Genomic DNA, 22,091 nt, shown 5'->3' on the forward strand with positions numbered 1-22,091 from the left:
ATTTTATTTATTTATTTGACAGAGAGAAATTACAAGTACACTGAGACTGAGAGGCAGGCAGAGAGAGAGAGAAGGAAGCAGGCTCCCTGCTGAGCAGAGAGCCCGATGCGGGACTCGATCCCAGGACCCTGAGATCATGACCTGAGCCGAAGGCAGCGGCTTAACCCACTGAGCCACCCAGGCGCCCCTTTAGTTTGTTTTTTTTAAAGATTTTATTTATTTGTTTGATAGACAAAGATCACAAGTAGGCAGAAAGGGGGCGGGGGGGGCGGAGGAAGCAGGCCCCCCTGCTGAGCAAAAAGCCCAACGCGGGGCTCAATCCCAAGACCCTGAGATCATGACCTGAGCTGAAGGCAGAGGCCTAACCCACTGAGCCACCCAGGAGCTCCCTGAATTCTTCAGTTTTTATTTCCACTGTTCTAAAAGATAACTATCTAAACCAAAATAGTATTAATGTATTGTGTACTATAACAACTGCAAAATTAAAATGTATGGTAAATATAACACAAAGCAGAGTAGACAAAAATTGGGGAGTATACCGTTACACAGTCTATACTACACATGAAACAAAAGAATATTATTTGAAGTGACTGTGATTAATTAAATGTGTGTACTAGAGACTCTAGGGCAAACACTAAACACATTTTAAAAGATATGATAGAGGGGCGCCTGGGTGGCTCAGTGGGTTAAGCCGCTGCCTTCGGCTCAGGTCATGATCTCAGAGTCCTGGGATCGAGTCCCGCATCGGGCTCTCTCTTCAGCAGAGAGCCTGCTTCCCTCTCTCTCTCTCTGCCTGCCTCTCCATCTACTTGTGATTTCTCTCTGTCAAATAAATAAATAAAATCTTTAAAAAAAATAAAAAATAAAAAAAAAATAAAAGATATGATAGAAATAAATGAAATCAAAATAATATTCAACAAATACAAAAGAGGACAGAAAAAGAATAAAAAAAGACAAAACAGCTGGAACAAATGAACAGCATTCAAAACTGTACATTTTAATTCAATAACACCAATAATTACATTAAATGTCATTGTAAAAGACAAAAGACAAAAGTTGTCAAAATATATAAAAAAGATAAAAAGGGTCGTCAGACCAGAAAAAAAGCACGACACCACTAAATAAAAAAGTAAAACCCAATTTGACTGTAAAGATTCAGAATAACCAACTATCAAATAGTCCACCTATGATGACATAAATTTACCAATTGATAAAGATAATTGCATCTCAAAAAATAACTATTATCAAGAATTTTCAATACTGAAAATAACTTGAGTACATTCAACAGATCTAACCTAGTGACAGCTACCTCTAGACATAAAGCAATGATTTCACAACAAAGAACTGTCTGTGGTTAATCTACCTTACATCACTGAAATTCAAACTAATAGTGAAATAAAACCTTGCTTATCTTCAATAAACTTTTGTAAAAAAGAAAGTAAATATAGCAAATAAAACAAAAAAAGAAAGCAATAAACTTTTGTAAAAAAAAAGAAAGCAAAGCCTACAACAAAAAATTTTTGTGCTCTTCTAACTTAAACTAATAAATATATATCTGATCTTTGTTTCCTGGCACAGAGCTCCTAAATCCCTCTGAATTTCCTAAGTGAAAAGAACAATAAAGGTATCTTTTCTTTTTGTAACAAACCCTTTCAACCATACCTGAGAGTTATGTTAATGCACTTACTTTTGGAAAGCCCCTAAATATGAAGAAACCAACTGTGGGTTTAGAGGGTAAGAACATCCATCCCTGTCCCACAACCTGGAGGGAACAGGCAGAGGGACTGGCTGGACTTTGAATCAATCACCAATGGCCAATGACTTAATTACTCGTGTCTATATAACAAAGCTTCCATAAAAATCTGTAAACTACAGGGTTTGGAGAGCTTCTAGTTTGGTGGAGATACTAGAAAGGCTGGCAGAGATACTGGGATACTCCTCCCACATTTGGAGAGGGGATGCAAGCTCTGCAGCCCTTCCACCATATCTTGCCCTATACATCTCTTCCATCTGCTTGTTCCTGAGTCATATCCTTTATAATAAACCAGTTATCTAGTAATTAAATGATTTCCCTGAGTTTTATGAGCCATTCTAACCAATTAATCAAACCCAAAGAGAGGGTAATGTAAACCTCTGAATAGCCAGTCAGTCAGATGCACAGGTAATGACCTGGACTTGCAGTTGCTGTAAAAAAGTGAATCCTGGGATGCCTGGGTGGCTCAGTTGGTTGAGCGGCTGCCTTCGGCTTGGGTCATGATCCCCGCATCCTGGGATCAAGTCCCGCATCGGGCTCCTTGCTCGGCGGGGAGCCTGCTTCTCTCTCTATCTCTGCCTGTGCTTGTGCGCTCTCTCTCTCTCTCTCTCTCTCTCTCTCTGACAAATAAATAAAATCTTTAAAAAAAAAAAAAAAGTGAATCCTGTGGGATCGGATACTATCTCTGGGCAGACAATGTCAGAATTGGTTAAACTGAGATACTTAACAGTGTCTGACTAAAAACTGGAGAACTGCTTGGTGTGGGGAAATAACTCCCAAAACATGTGATGACCAGGCTGAAGTGTTAAGAGTAGAGACTTTTTCCCTTACAATTTAACAGACGTTAAAAGGAAAACCACAGGTCCACACAGCGTCACTTGGACCAGGCCAAGTCACCAAACCGGGGCTCAATACCTAACTTAGCTACAGTTTCAAATTTCCCCAGAAATTTAAATCTTAACCTGTCAACCAGGAATTTTCTGATTAAGCACCAATGAGATAATCACATAAACTCTCCATCCCAAAGGAAGATGAGGTAATCCACCTAATAAGACCCCTATGCTTCCCAGCAAAGAAAGATGGTCTTGCCTAAAATAATTCTTTCTCTTTTTTTCTTTTTGTTAATAATTTTCTCACCCCACCCTCCTTTCTATAAAAACCTTTCATTTTGGACAATTCCGCAGGAGCACCTTTCTATTTACTACATGAAATGTTGCCCAATTCATGAATCATTTAATAAAAGCCAATTAAATCTTCAAATTTACTCAGCTGAATGTTGTTTTTCTAACATGACAAAACTAATACCATTATAGTTGGTACTATAATTTGAGCCACTAAGTATTATATCTGTATTTTATTAAATAAGAAAACAGAGGTAGGCTGAAAGCATTAATTTGCCTTAAGTCTACATAGTAAGGGCTAAAGGAAGGATTAAAATCCAAGTGTGCCTAACTCTGAAGTTCACATTCTAATTTCAAACCTCTGCCAATAATAAGTTAACTGTATAAGTTGTAGGTAATGGTGAATCCTAAGATTAATGGAATCCAAAATAAATAGGAAGCACATACATCCTTACTCAGAGATCTTCTTAATGAAGAAATCTCTCTTCTTAATGAAGAAATCACTGTCAATTCTATGCTTCACTTTTCAAAGCATTCTCAACACAAAAATAAAAACATACGTGCAATTTTTCTTTTAGCCAAACACTTTGTTCTATTCGACTGTTTTGTCTTCATTTTCTGCAATCCATTCTCCTCCTTTGGTTCCTGTTGCAAAACAAGAAATACCATCAGGGTGGCTACTATTAAAATTAGTACTCTTTCTACCTCTTCTATAACTAAGAGATCACTGAGCCTCTTGTAAAATCAGTGGCTATTGTAAATGTTCACAGAAAACAGCTGAAAAGATCCTTTATAGTACAATAAAAAAACGTAGATCTGGAACAACTAAAAAATCATAAAAATTAAAATGTTTAATATATTGACATTATTATTTGTCACATGGACACTCATGTAAAAATTGGCCATTTGCATAATGCCAGTAAGCATGGACTCAAGTTCAGAAAAAGTTTGATTCAGGACTTAAAAAATGAGTAACTATGGGGGCGCCTGGATGTCTCAGTCAGTTCAGCATCTGACTCTTGGTTTCAGCTCAGGTTGTGATCTCAGGATGGTGAGATCGACCCCGTGTCAGGCTCTGCACTCAGCACAGAGTCTGCTTAAGATGGTCTCTCCCTCTCTCTCTGTCCCTGCCCCCCACCACTCTTTCTCTCTTTCTCAAATAAGTAAATAAATCTTTTTAAAAAATGAGTAACTGGGGGCGCCTGGGTGGCTCAGTGGGTTAAGCCGCTGCCTTCGGCTCAGGTCATGATCTCAGGGTCCTGGGATCGAGTCCTGCATCGGGATCTCTGCTCAGCGGGGAGCCTGCTTCCTCCTCTCTCTCTCTGCCTGCCTCTCTGCCTACTTGCGATCTCTGTCAAATAAATAAATAAAATCTTTTTAAAATAAATAAATAATAAAAAATGAGTAACTCTGTTTAAAGTCAGTGTGTATTCATCTATTTTTTTTTAAAGATTTTATTTATTTATTTGACAGTCAGAGATCTGCAAGTAGGCAGAGAGTCAGAGAGAGATAGAGAGGAGGAGGAAGCAGGCTCCCCGCTGAGCAGAGAGCCTGATGCATGGCTCCATCCGAGGACCCTGGGATCATGACCTGCACCAAAGGCAGAGGCTTTATCCCACTGAGCCACCCAGGTGCCCCTGTATTCATCTATTTTTAAATCAGTACTTAAAAAGCAACAGAACTAGGGAAAACAGAGAATGTGCTAATTTTCTTTATCTATAAAGAGCTCTTACAAATCAGTTAAAAAGACCAGTATTTAACCTCCTCCTACAAGCAAAGGCCATGATAAGATACCCCATAGGAAAAAATACACAAAGGGCTAATAAGTATATGTAAAGACGCTTGACATAAATCAAAACAGTTATATACTTTTAAAACATGTATTAATAGCAAAAATAAAATGTTTTATAAAACACTTTATGTGGGGAAACAAATACTCTTATACCACTGACGGGATAAAATGGATCCAATATGTTTAGAGGGCAAATCGGCAATAACCTCTGCAATCATTAATGCACATAATCTTTGCCCAGCAATACACTTCTAGGAGTTAAATCTACAGATACACTCACATGCACAAAGATGTGTGAACAATAATGCTCAAAGTAGAATATTTTGTTGTTGTAAAACCTGAAAATATGATCTATAGATAAGTGAAAATTAGCACACTGCCTGTTACTACTCTAACAAAATAAAGATAGAGGGGTGCCTGGTGGCTCGGTCAGTTAAGTGCCTTCGGCACAGGTCATGATCCCAGAGTCCTGGGATCCAGCCCTGCATCAAGCTCCCTGCTCTGTGGGGAGACTGCTTCTTTTTCTCCCTTTGCCATTCCCCCTGCTTGTACTCTTTTTCTCTCTCATATAAATAAAATCTTTTAAAAAAAATAAAATAAAATAAACAAAGAAACTGAGAATAAGCATTTAGAAACTTATTGACATTGCCACAATATCCAAGCACACGGTAAGTAGACTTCCATGATGAAAACTGCAGACTAGTCACTTGCAGAAGGATCAGCCATTACAAGTTGAAAATATTATCTGAAGATGTACTGAATACTCCTAATGTACCAAACATCACAGTTTAGCCTAATCTACCTTAAATAAGCTCAGAACACTTACAATGGTCTACAGTTGGGCAAAATCATCTAACACAAGCCCTTTTTTTTTATAATAAAGTGTTGACCATCCCATATAATTTACTGAATACTGTACTGAAAGTGAAAAACAGAATGCATTTATGGGTAAAGAATGGTTGTAAATGGACCAGCTGTTTACCCTCATGCTTGTGTGGCTGACTGAAAGCTGTGGCTCACTGCCACTGCCCAGTATCACAAAAGAATATCATATCTCATGTGTAAGGGCCTGCCCCTCCCAGAGGAACTTGCTTGTGGACCCCGGATGTAGGGGTGGGGCAGGCCAGGTGTGGCATGTGTATATCCACTAGGGTGAATTGAGATCCGATTGGCCACCTGTATAGGGGTGGGGCTCAACCACACTGATGCATGGCTCCATCCGAGGACCCTGGGATCATGACCTGCACATAAAGGTTGCTGTGCGAGGCTAGCAGGGGTACAGGATAACTGTGACGGGAGAAGAAAGAGTGGGTGGGAGCGGAAGAGTCCGGAAGAGTCCGCCAGCGGAGTGGTCGAGCTGTAACAGCTCTTGTAAGAGCTATAACCGCCTCCAGCGGTCCCACCACTGGCGGTCCCTGCACGGGCAGTCCCGCCGCCTGCAGCCTCCAGCCACCTGCAGCCCCGCCTCCAGTGGCCTGGAGCCGCCACCTGCACCTCCAGCCGCCTGCAGCTTCCAGCGGCCCCGCCTTCAGCAGCCCAGAGCTGCAGCCTCCGGCAGTTCCGCTGATGACGGTCCCTAGACGCCAGCGGTCCCGAGACACCAGTGGTCCAGCGGTCCAGCAGTCAGCGGTCCTGGCACCTGCAGCCCCTGGATGCCAGCGGTCCCGAGACGCCAGCGGCCCTGAGATGCCAACGGCCCCTAGCCGCCAGCAGCCTCGCCGCCACAAGCGGCCTTGTCCACAGTGGTGGCTTCCTCTGGGTGGCAGCCTTGTCAGAGTGGCATCGTGGGGAGCAGAGTCTGTGTCATCCCGGTTATCCTCCTTGTCATCGTCGCTGTCATCGTTGCCTCTTCGTCGTTGGGAGCAGCCTCGTCCAGAATGGCCTCTTCTTGGGAGCGGCCTTGTCTGGGGAGCAACCTCATGGAGCAGCAGCCTCATCTTGGGAGTGGCCTCTTCTTGGGAGCAGCTCCGATCATGGAGCGGCCTCATCTGCAGAGCAGCCTCATCTAGAGCAGCCTCGTCCGGCGCGGCCTTCTTGGGAGTGACCTTGTCGAGATCGTCATCACCTTTTCGTAAGAGATAGCCCTTGACCGGTCAGTTTGATTCTTGATGCTTGGCGCGAAATAAAGTTTTGCTTGACTTTCGCTTTGTATCAGTCTCGTTCCTTTGATCACGGACCCTAACACATGTACTGCTATCCCAGAAAAAGATCAAAATTCAAAATTCGAAGTTCAGTTTCTACTGAATGTGTATCACTTCACACCATCATAAACTCAAAAACCCATAGTCAAGCAATCAAAACTCAGGGATTTTCTGTATGTAAAACTATCAGGAAATCAGCAGAAGATTGCAAAGCTTGGAAATGCTGGGTGAATATAAGGCAAAGAAGGTAAGTTAAGTACCATATTTCAATAACAACATAGTCTGACACATTCAGGAAACACACCATGATATGGAAGAACAATCAGTAAAACAAAGCCAACAATATTCTTTGCACTGTAGCTTCATAAATGCACAGATATTGGCAACACAGCAATTATTTTAAGAAATGCATTATTAACAGGATGATACAAAAAATTTTTCACTGTCAACAAATGTTAACTAAATTTTTAATTGTACAAAAACATAAAGGATTAAACTTTTAACTATCACATAGCCAGAAGTAATTATGGGAAAAACATCCTAGATTTAAGAAGCTTGTGCCACAGTTATTCAGTACACAGTTTCTAATACTGAAAATAATGTCAGCCAAACTAAATACTGTGCGTTGTGCGTAGTAGAAATTTTAAGTTACATAAGGCTAAGGCAAATGCATTCAATTCAAGAATATTTTTTGATACATAATCACTTTATTATGTGATATATAAATGTATCATAAATAACTGTTATTACTTGCCATAACAGGATTTATTAAAGGGGAAAGGTCTGTGGAGAATTCCAAATTATAAAATGAATGCTTAGTGTTTCTAGAACTTTTTAGGACAAGGTAATAAAGTAGAAAGCAAGACTTATTTTTCTGATATGTATTTTCAGTGAACTTAATACTTCCATGCAAGGAAAGAATGTTTATGACAAGTAAGATCAAAGGACAGAAATTAAAGTTAGATTATTAGAAGGACAGAGAGTCTACAGATTGTGATGTTCTACAATTTTAAAATAAACATCAGTGAAATGGGTGGTAAACTTACATCTGCAAAACATTATCATCCAAAACTTTATAAATTTAATAGAACTTTCCAAATTTCATATTACACAAAAAAATCTAAATTCATGGATCCAAATTCCATTTCTTTCCTCAAAGGATAATTAAAATGTAATTATGGAAGCAACCCAAATGGCCATTAATAGATGAATGGATAAAAAGATATGGTATGGGGCACCTGGGTGGCTCAGTCATTAAGTGTCTACCTTCAGCTCAGGTCATGATCCCAGGGTTCTGGGATCAAGCCCCACACTGGACTCCCTGCTTGGCAGGAAGCCTGCTTCTCCCTATCCCACTCCCCCTGCTTCTGTTTTCTCTCTTGCTGTGTCTCTTTCTGTCACATAAATAAAATAAAATAAAATAAAATAAAATAAAATAAAAACATATGGTATATATAAACAATGGAATATCACTCAGCCATAAAAAAAGAATGAAATCTTGCCATTTGGAACAACACAGATCTAGAAAGTAAAACGGTAAGTGAAGTAAGTCAGTTGGAAGAAGACAAATAACATTCAGTCTCACTGATACATGGGATTTAAGAAACAAAACAAAGAAAAAAGAGACAAATCAAAACACTCAACTACAGAAAGTAAACTAATGGTTACCAGAGGGGGTGGATGAAGGGATGGGTGAAAGGTAAAGGAAATTAAAAGTACACTATCATGATGAGCACTGAGTAACATATCAAATTGCTGAATCACTGTACTGTATACCTGAAACTAATATAATACTATATGTTCACTATACTGACTTTAAAAATAATAATAATAAGGTAACTGAAATTTAACTAACTTTTCAGAAAAAAATTGCTGGAACAGAGACCAAAGATGATTTTTGAGATATAGCATTTTCAAGCTAGTTTTGAATAAAAATACTATAATCTTACTGAAACTGCTTTAAAATTCTTCTTCCAGGGCGCCTGGGTGGCTCAGTGGGTTCAAGTCTCTGCCTTCGGCTCAGGTCTTGATCCAAGGGTCCTGGGATGGAGCCCCACATCGGGCTCTCTGCTCAGCGGGGAGCCTGCTTTCTCCTCTCTCTCTCTGCCTGCCTCTCTGCCTACTTGTGATCTCTCTGTCAAATAAATTAATTAAATCTTTAAATTAAAAAATAAAATAAAATAAAATTCTTCTTCCTATTCCTTAATGTAAAACTGATTTCTTCAAACTGAATTTTATCTTTTTAAAAATATAGGCTTGGGACGCCTGGGTGGCTCAGCTGGTTAAGCGGCTGCCTCCAGCTCAGGTCATGATCCCAGTGTCCTGGGATCGAGTCCCGCATCGGGCTCCTTGCTCAGCTGGGAGCCTGCTTCTCCCTCTGCCTCTGCCTACCACTCTGTCTACTTGTGCTCACTCTCGCTCCTGTCTCTGACAAATAAATAAATAAAATCTTTAAAAAAAAAATTCTTAAAAATATAGGCTTTAGGTAAACAATATCCCCTGTGACACTGGCATCATCATCAACCCAAGATGTTAAGCAAGTTGTTAAGCAAGAAGAAAGCTCATTTGTCAAAATAAGAACTTTAAATATTGATATACACAGTGTTCATTGAAAGGATATGTATGGATGCTTAATACACAGTTCACTATTTCACACATAACTCTGTTTAGTTACAATTATGGAAAGAAAAATTTATCAGTAAAAAGACATTCTCTATATCAAATTGCTTATAAACACAATTTCAAGGAACATGTACCATTTTTTTCCTGTTTTCCTATGTTGTATTTGTTCTGATTATATTTATTGAAATGAAACCTTATGTTTGTTGTATATAATAATAAAAGATACAGGCTCATATTTTATCTTTTTAAATTTCATTTTCTAGTAATCCTTTTTTACTGTATTTTAAAATAGTCTGTGACACACTGGATATTTTTTTAAAGATTTCATTTATTTACTGAGAGAGAGAAAGAGAGAGCAAGTGAGTAGGAGAGGGAAAGGAAGACAGAGAATCTCAAGCAGACTCCCCACTGAGTGCAGAGTGTAACACAGGGCTCAATCTCACCACTCTGAGATCCCGACCTTAGCTGAAACCAAGAATTGGACACCCAACCAACTGAGCCACACAGGCACTCCAAACAGACTGGAAATTTTAAGAAGCAGCTAGTATTACATCACAGATTGTGTTAAGTGCATGGACTTATGATCATGAATAATAACACAGTAAAATATATTATGGTACATTCAGAATACCATGTTTTCATCTAAAAGAATGACTTCTGGGGCACCTGGGTGGCCTAGTTAATTAAGCGGCTGACTCCTTTTTTTTTCTTAAGATTTTATTTTATTTTATTTGAGAGACAGAGCATGAGCAAGACAGGAGAAGGAACAGCAGAGGTAGAGAAGCAAAGGCTAACTCTTGACATCAGCTCAGGTCATGAGATCAAGCCCAGCAAAAGGTTCCATGCTGATCATGGAGTCTGCTTAAGACTCTCTCTCTCTCCCCCTCTGCCCCTCCCCGCCCTCACATGCATTCTTGCTCTCAAAAAAAGGAGGGGGGCACCTTGGTGGCTCATGGATTAAAGCCTCTGCCTTCGGCTCAGGTCATGATCCCAGGGTCCTGGAATCGAGCCCCACATCACCTGCTTTCCTTCCTCTCTCCCTGCCTGCCCCTCTGCCTCCTTGTGATCTCTGTCTGTCAAATAAATAAAAAATTTTAAAAACTACTTTCATTTATAAATACTCATATAAAAATATTTCCAAGATGTGATTAAAATAAGATGCAAAATAGTAAGGCTAAGACATTTCCATATTTTCTATACAATCCCCCCAAAAAATCAGATAAATAAAACAAAATTGCATGCAACCTGCATTTTCTGCATAACTCCAAATTTCAAATTACTTGCAAGCAAGAAATAAACATCAATTTTGAATAGGCAAAATCACAACAAGAAAGAGAAAGTCTGACCCTAATATGAATAAGGTATAACCACTAAACTTATATCAATCCCAAGGAAACATTACTCATAGAGGAGAACAGAAGTAGGCAAACAGAAAAGAGACACCCTATGGAACACAGGGTGATAAAGAAAAAAAAAACTGGGTAAATTAACAGTTCTATATAATAAAGAGAATAAAAAACATCAACCATATCTTGCCTGAAAATTCAATAAAGGTACTGAAGAAAATTAAAAAAAAAAAAATCAACAAAACAAAAAATGAAACATGAAAAGGAATAAAAATGATCTGAGAGAAAGTAGCTGTAACAGAATACAGGAAAAGATCATCTAATACATGTATAACTGGGAACTCCAATGAAAAAAACAGAACAATGAAATAAACTAACATTAAAACTATAATCAAAGGGGCACCTAGGTGGCTCAGTCAGTTAAGCTTAAGCATTCAACTCTTGATTTTGGCTCAGGACATGATCTCAAGACCATGATATAAAGCCCCGTTTTATATGGGGTTCTAGACTCAGCATGTAGTATATGCTTGTCCCACTCTCTCCCTTTCTGCCCCTCCCCTTGCTCAGGCTCACACTCCCACACTCTCTCTAAAATAAATAAGTAAATAAAATCTTTAATTTAAAAAAAACTATAATCAAAGAAAAATTTACCCAAAACAACCCTGAATTTATTTACTGAAAGTACCCACCATTTACCTGGGAAAATGGACCCTGAACAACTATTTTTCAGACCCATACTATTAAACCTATTGCACCGTAAAAATAAAGAAATTCTTAAAGCATTCAGACTAACTAAAAGGCCTAATCACAGAAAAAGGAAAGTTGGACTTTTCAAATGCAACATACTAAAGCAAAAACAAAGAAACAAAAACCACAAAAGCAGCATTTTTAAAGAAACTCGAGTGGGGGAGAATTGTAAGCAAGAATTTTAGATCCCATAAGGAGTCTTTCAGGTATCAAAACAATATAAATACAACAGAAAAACAGAATTCAGGAAATACTGCTTACAAGGTCTTCCTGATGATTCTAATACATAATAAGCACCATTAAACTAAAAATTAGAGAAATTATTATTAGAGAAAATTTGGCAAAGAAATGAGAGTGAATATTTAGTATTTCTAATTTTAGACCTAAGATTAAAACAAAAGTAGAGATGACAATATAAGAAAAACATAATTATGTATTTTAATAATGTAAAAATTATCCAACTAATAAATGAGAAGAGATAAAATTAGAAAGTAGAGTAAGTTCACTAAATACTGCATGGGCTATAAATGAAAGTCATAGAACACCATTTACAAGTGACAAAACAGATTATGAAATGCTGTAAGAAAAAGAGGAAGAAATTATAAAAGGCACCAATATAAAGTCAATGTCTAGAACAACAACAAAAAATACTTTCTAAGCACCAAAAGATATGCCAAAACAAAGAGCCAAAAAAGTGAAAAATATAAAAATATACAGTGAATATAAGATCATCTAACAAGGTTATTATATAAAAGACTCAACTATAATAGTGATCCAGAATGGCTGAAAATGAAAGATCTAAAAGATAATGGTAATTGCTTAAATCTGAATCTCTCCACAAATCCTCCAGGAAAAACCACCAGACTAAAAGGTGAGAAAAAACCACCATTTCTGACCAATGTCTTCAGCATGATTGAAAAGGCAAACCATAAACTTCATATGACCAGCAAGCAATAAACAACAAATTCCAAAAGAATTCCCACTGCTGCTGTCTTTGGGTACACAGAACAGAGTAAGGAGACACTTAAAAGCCTCCATGAAAAATAATGGAGACTCCATGAAAAAGATATTTAAAAAGTTAAAGCACAGACAAAATCACCCCAATGATTAGAAAGTCCAACACTAAGGCTAAACACTAAGCACAGGTCCAAGATATGGTACTTCACATAATTAGCTACAATAAAGTACTTAAAAGTGAGAGCAGCCAAAAGTGACAACCACAGAGATGCAGTGTTATTAGAACAGAGGGAGAGAAACAAAAGAAGTGGTGCCCTTCAGGTTCCTAGAAGGAAAGGAAGGAACAAAGAAACAAAAATGAAGGCTCCTACAGGAAAAAACAAAACAAAACAAAACAAAACGCAGACCTGTCAATCTATCCTACCCACCCTAACACCCCACTAACATGAACAGTATCATCCATAAAACAAATTATACTTCACTGAAGAGACAAAAGGAGAACTTTTAAACTAGGACATATACCCAGTAAATGACAGAAATAAAAAAAAGAAATTCCAAACTAAGCAACTACAAACAAAAAGGCAAATAAAAACATTTCAGCTTATGAATACTATCCCAGCCCCCAAAACCACCATAGAAAAGAAAATCTGTGTAACATTCCAATAGTTACAAAGACGCATCCAGAGATTAAGAAAAACTCAGAATCAGAAACTAAAAACTTAAGCCATAAACAGACCAAAAAAAAGAAAAAGTGAAATCAAAGTTCATAAAACTCACGAAAGAAACTGCAGACAAAACCATCTCAAAAAAGAAAAACGAATTACTATGTCTCCAAAGGAAAAGAAATTCAAGTAATAATTTAATAATGGTCATTGTAGAAATATAAGATCGTAAATGAAAAAATGAAAAAAAAATTTATAGGATATTTTGTACAGAGAAAAGAACAAAATGCAAATAGGCATACTACCTTTCACATACAAAGAAGCAGAACTGAGAAAACATGTGCTGGCTTAATTTTCCTTTAAAGCAACATCAACGAGAATAAACAAGAAATAAAACTAATTACCAACAGGGATGAGGGATGTGGAACAGGCAGTATAGGATAGAGAAGCAATATAATTTAAGTATACCTTTCTCTACAGATTTGACTTTTTTGACTTTTTCAATAGATCAAACATCCTACATATGCAAAAATTAAATCAAGGATGGGGAGAAAACTAAAAACCAATGCAAAAAAAAAATCTGAAAGACAGTAAATTTTTTTAAAAGATAGTAAATAATAAAGTACTTCAATAACCATGTTAAATATTAATGGTTTACCACCACACTGGTTTAAGGGGAAAAAAGATGCAAGCTTATATAAAAATAGAAAGACCAAGTATGCTGTACATGAAACCCAACCAAAATATAAAGACATATATTAAAACATCAACATATGATGCTAGGAAAACTGGATATCCACATGCAAATGAAGAAAGCTGGACCAATCTTACATGATCCACAAAAGCTAACAAAAAGTGGATAGAAGACCCAAACATAAAAGCTGCAATTTTAAAACACCCAGAAGAAAACATAGGGGGGAAAGCCTTATGACACTGGATTTGGAAATGATTTTTTGGATATGACACCAAAAGCACAAGCAACGAAAGAAATAAAAAAAAAAATGGACAATTACAAAATTCAAAACTACTGTGCATCAAGGACACTATTAGCAATAAAAAAAACAAACTGGAGAATGCAAGAAAATATGTGCAAATCATCTATCTGATAAGGCGTTAACATCCAAAATATATTAAAAAATCCTACAACTAGGTGCCTGGGTGACTCAGTTGGTTAAGCATCTGCCTTTGGCTCAAGTCTTGGGATCAAGGCCAGTGTCAGGCTCCCTGCTCAGCACAGAGTCTGCTTGTCCCTCTGCCTCTACCCCCTCCTACTCCCTCCCCCTATTCACATTTATGCGTGTGTACATTCTCTCTCAAATAAATAAATAAAATCTTAAATAAAATAAAAATGAAATAAAGCCTACAACTAACCAACAATGTGAATGTATCTAATGCCACTATGCACCTAGAAATTGTTAAAATGGTGAGTTTTATGTTATGGACATAACACCATACAACATGCATGCACATATACACATATGACTATCTCCATACCACATATAAATATTAGCTCAAAATGGATCAAAGGCCTAATGTAAAGAGCAAAAACTACAAAACACTTAAAGATCAATCATCATGATTTGCATTTGACAAGAGAGTCTTTGCTATGACATCAAGTACCAAAAAAAAAAAAAAAAAAAGCAAAAGAAATAACCTGGACTTCATCCAGAATGAAAAAGACAACAAAGAATGGAAGAAAATACTTGCAAATCATATATATGATAATGATATAATAAGCACAACAGAAAAAGAACACTTAACATCCAACAACAAAGAGACCTGCAATTAATAAATGGGCAAAGAACTTACAACACTTCTCCAAAGGTGATATATAAATGTTTTGAACACAAATATAAAAAGAAGATTCAGATCATTGGACATTGGGAAAATGCAAATCAAAACCATGATGAAATACCACTATACATTCAATAGGGTGGCTATAATAACTTTTTTTAAAAGATTTTGAGTTATCTCTGTACCCAACTTGGGGCTCAAACTCACAACCCCAAGATCAAGAGTTGCATGCTGCACCAAATGAGACAGCCAGACAACCTGGTGATGGGTCTTAAGGAGGGCATGTTATAGGTAAATAATGGGTGTTATAAGTAAACAATAAATCTGGGAACACCACATCAAAAACTAATGACGTAGGCACCTGGGTGGCTCAGTTAGTTAAGCAACTGCCTTCAGCTCAGGTCATGATACTGGAGTCCCAGGATCAAGTCCCACATCGGGCCCTCTGCTCATTAGGGAGCCGGCTTCTCCCTCTGCCCCTCACCCCTTTCATGCTCACTCTCGCTCTCTCTCAAATAAATAAAATCATTAAAAAAAAAAAAAACTAATGACGTACTGTATGGTGAGAAAAAGACAAATATATTTAGAAGAAAATTTAAAAAAAACATGGGGCACCTGGGTGAGGCATCTGTCTTAAGCTCGGTCATGACCCCAGGGCCCTGGGATCAAATCCCACGTATGGGCTCTCTGCTCAGCAGGAAGGCTAATTCTCCGTCTCCCTCTACCTGCCACTCCCCCTGCTTGTGTGTGCGCTCACTCTCTCTGTCAAATAAATACATAAAATCTTTAAAAAAAAAAAAAAAAAAACCAAACCCACAGAAAATAACAGCTGTTGCCAAGAATGTGGAGAAACTGGAATCCTAGTATATCGTGATGGAAGTGTAAAATGGTATAGCAGCTGTTTTTAAAAAAAAGGGAGGGGGAATGAATTACTGATATACATAGCAGTCTAGATGAACCTTGGAAACATACGTTAAGTGAAAAAAGTCAGTCACAAAAGACCAAACATAGTATGATTCCATTTATATGACATGCCCAGAATGGGCAAACCCATAGAGACAGAAGTAGATCAGTGGTTTGTCTAGGGCTGGAGGTTAGCAGGGGAATGAAGAGTGACTGCTAATGGGAACAGGTTTCTTTTTCAGTTATTGGAAAATACTATAAAATAAATATGGTGATATTTGTACAACTACGAATACACTAAAAACCACTGAATTATTACACTTTAAGTTAGTGAACTATGTAATATGTGAACCATATCTCAATAAAGTTGTTGTATCAAAACAAAAAAACAATGACTCCAGAGTCAGGATGGATACATAAGTTTGAGGATAGCAGAGGAGAAATTAAATAGTCTCTGGGAGAGTAGAAGAATAAACTGACTACGGAAACATGATGATTGCTGAGCAGTACTGAGGGGCCACTCGAGCTGTGTGGTCTTAAATATACTGTGAGCCTGTCAGCACTGTTGTGCTGCTTGTAAGGACACGTAATAAGTAGGTAGAAGGTTGGATTTAGCCAAAATAGAGTTTTACCAGGGAGAACAACAGAAATTAGAAACGAGTTGAGAGAATATTCAAGGGAATGGTTAATATGATAATCGTGAAATCTAAGTTAGGTAAAAAGTGAGGCCATGACAGGGTAATGGACAATGAAAAGGTGATAGTCTAGAATTGAAACATCCCAGTGGGGCTGAAGGATTATTGGAGTCAGGATATTAGAGGGAGTGACTTGGAGGAGATGGGTGGTGGTGATCAGAGATCAGAGAACGGGACATCTGAAAATGAGATCTTGGAAGTGGCACCGTTACTATTGGCAGGCTCAACCAGAACCAGGGTTGAGGAAATCAGGGTTCTTGAATTGGAACCGGAGAACACAGAAAATGAATCGGCTCTTTCTTATTTCTCCCAAGGATCGCACATAACTGGCACCATTCGAGATGCAAAGGACAGAGGCTAATTCATTACATACAATGGATGTCTTGGGCATTAGGCCTACTTTTCTCTCAGAACCCCACTTGAGAAAGGCTGAGATGGTAGCATCCACAGGAGCTGATAGCCAAAAGCTCAAGGAATTGAGAGGCCAGCGTATTGGACAGGCCATACCCCAGGTTGAACCTACGAAAACTCCAACCTCATAGGCTTCAGACTAATATGTAGATATTAAAGTCACCAAGAATGATGGCAGGAGTGGTGAAGAGATAAGATAGTAAGCGCTATGTTAAAGTTTTCAAATAATGGCCAGGAAGTGGTATGGCTGGTAAGGGGCACGTGACCAGGAGGACAGTAGATGATTTCAGTGGGCAGGTAGCAGGGCTAGCACAGTGGTTTGTGTTTCAAACTAGGTTTTTCTAGTAGTCTGGAAACAAATGAGAGGCTGCTTACCCCACCTCCAGGTCAGTAGTACTGTGGTGTAAAGAAGAAGAAACAGCCAGTACTTGAGAAGTACAAAGAGAAACAGTATCTTTGGAGGACAGCCCTTTCAGTGAGACCAAGCGGATGAAGGAAACTTTCACACAAGCAGCTGAAAACATCGGGGGTTTTATTGATCATGGACACAGGTTCCAAGGGAGAAAGTCATTTTGAGAATAGGAAGATCAAGTTAGCCCCCTTCAGGGGCGCCTGGGTGGCTCAGTGGGTTGGGCCGCTGCCTTCAGCTCAGGTCATGATCTCAGGGTGCTGGGATTGAGCTCCGCATCGGGCTCTCTGCTCAGCGAGGAGCCTGCTTCCTCCTCTCTCTCTGCCTACCTCTCTGCCTGCTTGTGATCTCTCTCTGTCAAATTAATAAAATTTAAAAATCTTAAAAAAAAAAAAAAAAAAGAAGTCCCTCCAGGTAACAGTCAGGTGGGGTTGAGAATCTAGGTGATGAGAGCTGCCACGGGACATTTGGATTTCCCATGATGTCCAAAGTAAACACTTAAGGACAGGATTAGTCGCGGTTCTCTCTTAAAGGAGCAGTGCTAGCCAAAGGAGGTGTCCACATGACAAAAATGTTCTCTATCTGTGGGGTCATATATGATAGCCAGTAGTCACATGTGGCAACTGAGCACTTGAAATGTAACACACACAAAAATGAAAAAAATATCAGTGAACTATGAGACCATTTCTAGGTGGCCTAATACACAGGTAACCACAGTCCCTACAGGGGGGCAAGGGACAGAAAAAAATTTTTGAGGAATTAATGACTCAGAAAATTCCAAACTTGATAAAAACTATAAATCTGTTGATCCAAGATGGTCTAGGAAGCACAGGCATAAGAAACAGCATCATAGGGGGCACCTGGGTGGCTCAGTGGGTTAAGCCTCTGCCTTTGGCTCAGGTCAGGATCTCAGGATCCTGGGATCGAGCCCCGCATCAGGCTCTCTGCTCGGTGGGGAGCCTGCTTCCCCCCCTCTCTCTGCCTGTCTCTCTGCCTACTTGTGATCTCTCTGTCAAATAAAATCTTAAGGAAAAAAAAAAAAAAAAGAAACAGCATCATAAATTTTAAAAGCACATCATAATCAAGTTCTTTCAAACCAGAGATGGGTGGGGGGGGAACCCTGAATATCATTCAGAGAAAAAAGGACATGTTACATGCAGATGGGAAAAACAAGAATTAATCAGATTTCTTGTTAGGAACAACACACTGCAACTCCATATAGTTCTAATAAGCAGATATTAAAGTCAACAAGAATGATGGCAGGAGTGGTGAAGAGATAGGATTGTAAGTGATATGTGAAAGGAAGTGGGGTAGCTGGTGGGGTGGCAAGAAGACAGTCAGGCAAAATCTTATAAAATTCTGAAAGAAAAAGGTTACCAACCTAAATTTTTATACCCAGCAAAAAATCCTTAAAAAATGAAGGCTACTAAATGTAATAAAGTATCTCAGATTAGATCCAAGAATATTTGGGGGGGGTAGTAGTAGAAAAACTGGTGAAATTTGAATGAAGTACAGAGTTTAGTTGATAGCTGTGTACCAAAGTGGTGCCTGCATGACTGAGTCAATTGGGAGACAACTCTTGGTCTCAGCTCAGGTCTTGATTTCAGGGTCGTCGGTCCGAGCCCGGGTTGGGCTCCACGATGGGTGTGGAGCCTACGTAAATAAAAAGGAAGTAGCTCAGTGGGTTAAAGCCTCTGCCTTCAGCTGGGTGGTTCAGTGGGTTAAAGCCTCTGCCTTCGGCTCCGATTATGATCCCAGGGTCTTGGGATTGAGCCCTGCATCGGGCTCTCTGCTCAGCGGGGAACCTGCTTCCTCACCCCCCCTGCCTGCCTCTCTGCCTACTTGTGACCTCTGTCAAAGAAATAAATAAAATCTTTGAAAAAAAAAATGACATTAAAAAAAAAAAGAAGAAGTAGTAGTTGTCATGGGGCACCCGAGTGGCTCAGTCAGTTGGGCATGTCTTCAGCCCTGGTCATGATCCCAGGGTCCTGGGCTCTCTGCTCAGTGGGGAGCCTGCTTCTCTCCCTCTCTCTGCCTGCCATTCTGCCTACTTGTGCTCTCTCTGTCAAATAAATAAATAAAATCTAAAAAAAAAAAAAACAAAAAAAGTCATGTACCGATGTTAATGTTTCAGTTCCAACAAATGTATTGTGGTTACATAAGATGTTAACATTAGGAGAAAGTGAGTGAATGTTATATCTCTATACTATCTTTCAATACTTTTACAAATCTAAACTATTCCAAACTAAAAATGTTATTAAAAAGCTAAAAGATGAAATAGACTTTTCAGGTATACTAATTCTGAAAGAACTCATCACCAGACACCTAGTCACAAAAAGGTTAAAAGTCCTTGAGGCAACAGGAACACTCCAATGGGCTGGACTGTGTCATCACGCCTCATGGGACTGAGGAACTGAATTTTAAATTTAATTCTAATTAAGATTTAAATTTAAATAGCTACATGTCTTCCCCTACCCCCATTAAAATTCATACACTGAAGTCTTAATCCCCAATGTACTGGTATTTAGAGTTGCCTCCTTTGGGAGGTAATTATGGTTATGTGAAGTTAAGAGGATTAGTGCCCTTATAAGAAGAGACACCAAAGAACTTACTTTCAACCACTGTATGCAGGGACAATAAGCCATATAAGTAAATAGTAAGAAGGAAGCCATCTAAAACCCAAGAGAGGGTCCTGACTAGACAGTGACCCTGCTAGCACCTTGATCTTGGACTTCCAATCTCCAAAACTATAAGGAAATAAATTTATGTTGTTTAAGCTACTTAGTTTATCATATTCGCAGTGTGACTGGGCTATGACAGCCCAATCACACTGAGAAACACAATACCAGGATACCAAATATAAAGTTACACAAAAGATTGAAGAACTTCAAAAATGGAAAATACACTAATAAACATATGGTTGTTTCTCATAATCTTCAAAAAACTGACTATTTAAGCAAAATAATAACAATGTATTGTGGAGTTTACAATACATGTACAAGTAAAACACATGACAACAGTAACATAAAATTCAGGGATGAGTAAAATATGTAAACTACACAAGATGCTTACGTTATACAGGAACTGGTATAACATCATGAAATTAGACTATGATAGAAAAATATGCATACTAAAATCTCTAAAGAAACCATGAAATAACGAACGCCTGGGTGGCTCAGTTGGTTGGACGACTGCCTTCGGCTCGGGTCATGATCCTGGAGTCCCGGGATCGAGTCCCACATCGGACTCCCAGCTCCATGGAGAGTCTGCTTCTCTCTCTGACCTTCTCCTCATTCGTGCTCTCTCTCACTGTCTCTCTCTCAAGTAAATAAATAAAATCTTTAAAAAAAAAAAAAAAGAAGAAACCATGAAATAACAAAGAGTTGTAACTGGCAAGTCAAAAAGGGAGTCCCGAAGTCCCAAGAAGAGTCAAAAAAGGACACAAAGAACAAATGGAACAAACTGAATACAAACAGCGAGATGACAGACTCAAATCTAACCATATCAATAATCCTTAAAATGTGAATGTTCTATATGACAAAATTAAAGGCAGTGATGGTCAGATTGGATAATAAAGCAAGATTCCACCACATATGCTAACTATAAGAAATTCACTTTAAATGTAAAAATCAAATAAATTTAAAATAAGAGGATGGGAGGAAAAAACAGCATGAAAGACAAATCAAAAGCAAGCTTAATGGTCACAACATAATGAATATAACAACAAAGAAAGCAAATACAAGCATAGGGCCAGCACTAACAAAAAGCCATCCAGCAAAGGGACAAAAAAAATCTCTGAAGAATTCTACACTAAGTAACTAGACTGGCACACCTATAACAGAACGATCACTTGAGAAGTTTGTAATGGTTTCCATTTGAAATACTGAGACTACTGAAAAGTTTTAAAATTTTATAGGCCTAGGTTTTGATGTTTAAAACTCATTCTGAGGGGCGCCTGGGTGGCTCAGTGGGTTAAGCGTTTGCCTTTGGTTCAGATCTTGATCTCAGGGTCCTGGGATCGAGCCCCACATCCGGCTCTCTGCTTGGTGGGAGCCTGCTTCCCCCTCTCCGCCTATTTGTGATTTCTCTCTCTCTCTGTCAAATAAATAAAATCTTTTAAAAATACTTAAAAAAAAATAAAACTCATTCTGAGGGACACAAGGGTGGTGCAGTCGGTTAAGCATTGAACCCTTGGTTTCAGATCAGGTTGTGATCTCCGGTTAGTGGAACAGTGCCCCCCAGACAGGTTCCCTGCTTAAAGAGGAGTCTCCTTGAGATTATTTCTATCCCTCTCCCTTTGTCCTTCCCCACTATGCTCTCTCAAATAAATAAATCTTTAAAGAAAAAACCCATTTTGAGGAAGAAAACTGCTTTACTTGCTTTAAAGTAATTAAACATTATTGCTAATTATACGTGGGTAATATTAAAAGGTGTATCATATAGTAAATATGGGGAGATTCCATCTAGAAAAGATAAACTGTTTTTCCAGAATTATAGTTGTGATATATTTTCAATGAGTTTCCATATGCTAATGTGTAACTGACCAAAAAAACTTTCATTCAGATTCGAGTCAAGATGGCGGAGAAGTAGCAAGCTGAGACTGCTTCAGCTAGCCGGAGATCAGCTAGATAGCTTATCTAAAGATTGCAAACACCTGAAAATCCATCGAGATCGAAGAGAAGAAGAACAGCAATTCTGGAAACAGAAAATCAACCACTTTCTGAAAGGTAGGACCGGC

At 38.5% G+C, this 22,091-nt stretch overlaps 1 protein-coding gene across 3 annotated transcripts in view; it reads right to left on the reverse strand.

Moving 5' to 3' along the window:
• Positions 1 to 22,091, reverse strand: part of UIMC1 (ubiquitin interaction motif containing 1) — a 171,885-nt gene that overhangs the window by 80,170 nt on the left and 69,624 nt on the right. For all 3 annotated transcript variants that reach the window (XM_059417437.1, XM_059417439.1, XM_059417438.1), the window contains one exon: positions 3,435 to 3,519. In XM_059417437.1, the coding sequence (XP_059273420.1) occupies positions 3,435 to 3,519 (85 nt within the window). The remainder of the gene's footprint in view (positions 1 to 3,434; positions 3,520 to 22,091) is intronic.

Source organism: Mustela nigripes, chromosome 12 (assembly GCF_022355385.1).
Source record: "Mustela nigripes isolate SB6536 chromosome 12, MUSNIG.SB6536, whole genome shotgun sequence".
Lineage (NCBI taxonomy): Eukaryota > Metazoa > Chordata > Mammalia > Carnivora > Mustelidae > Mustela > Mustela nigripes.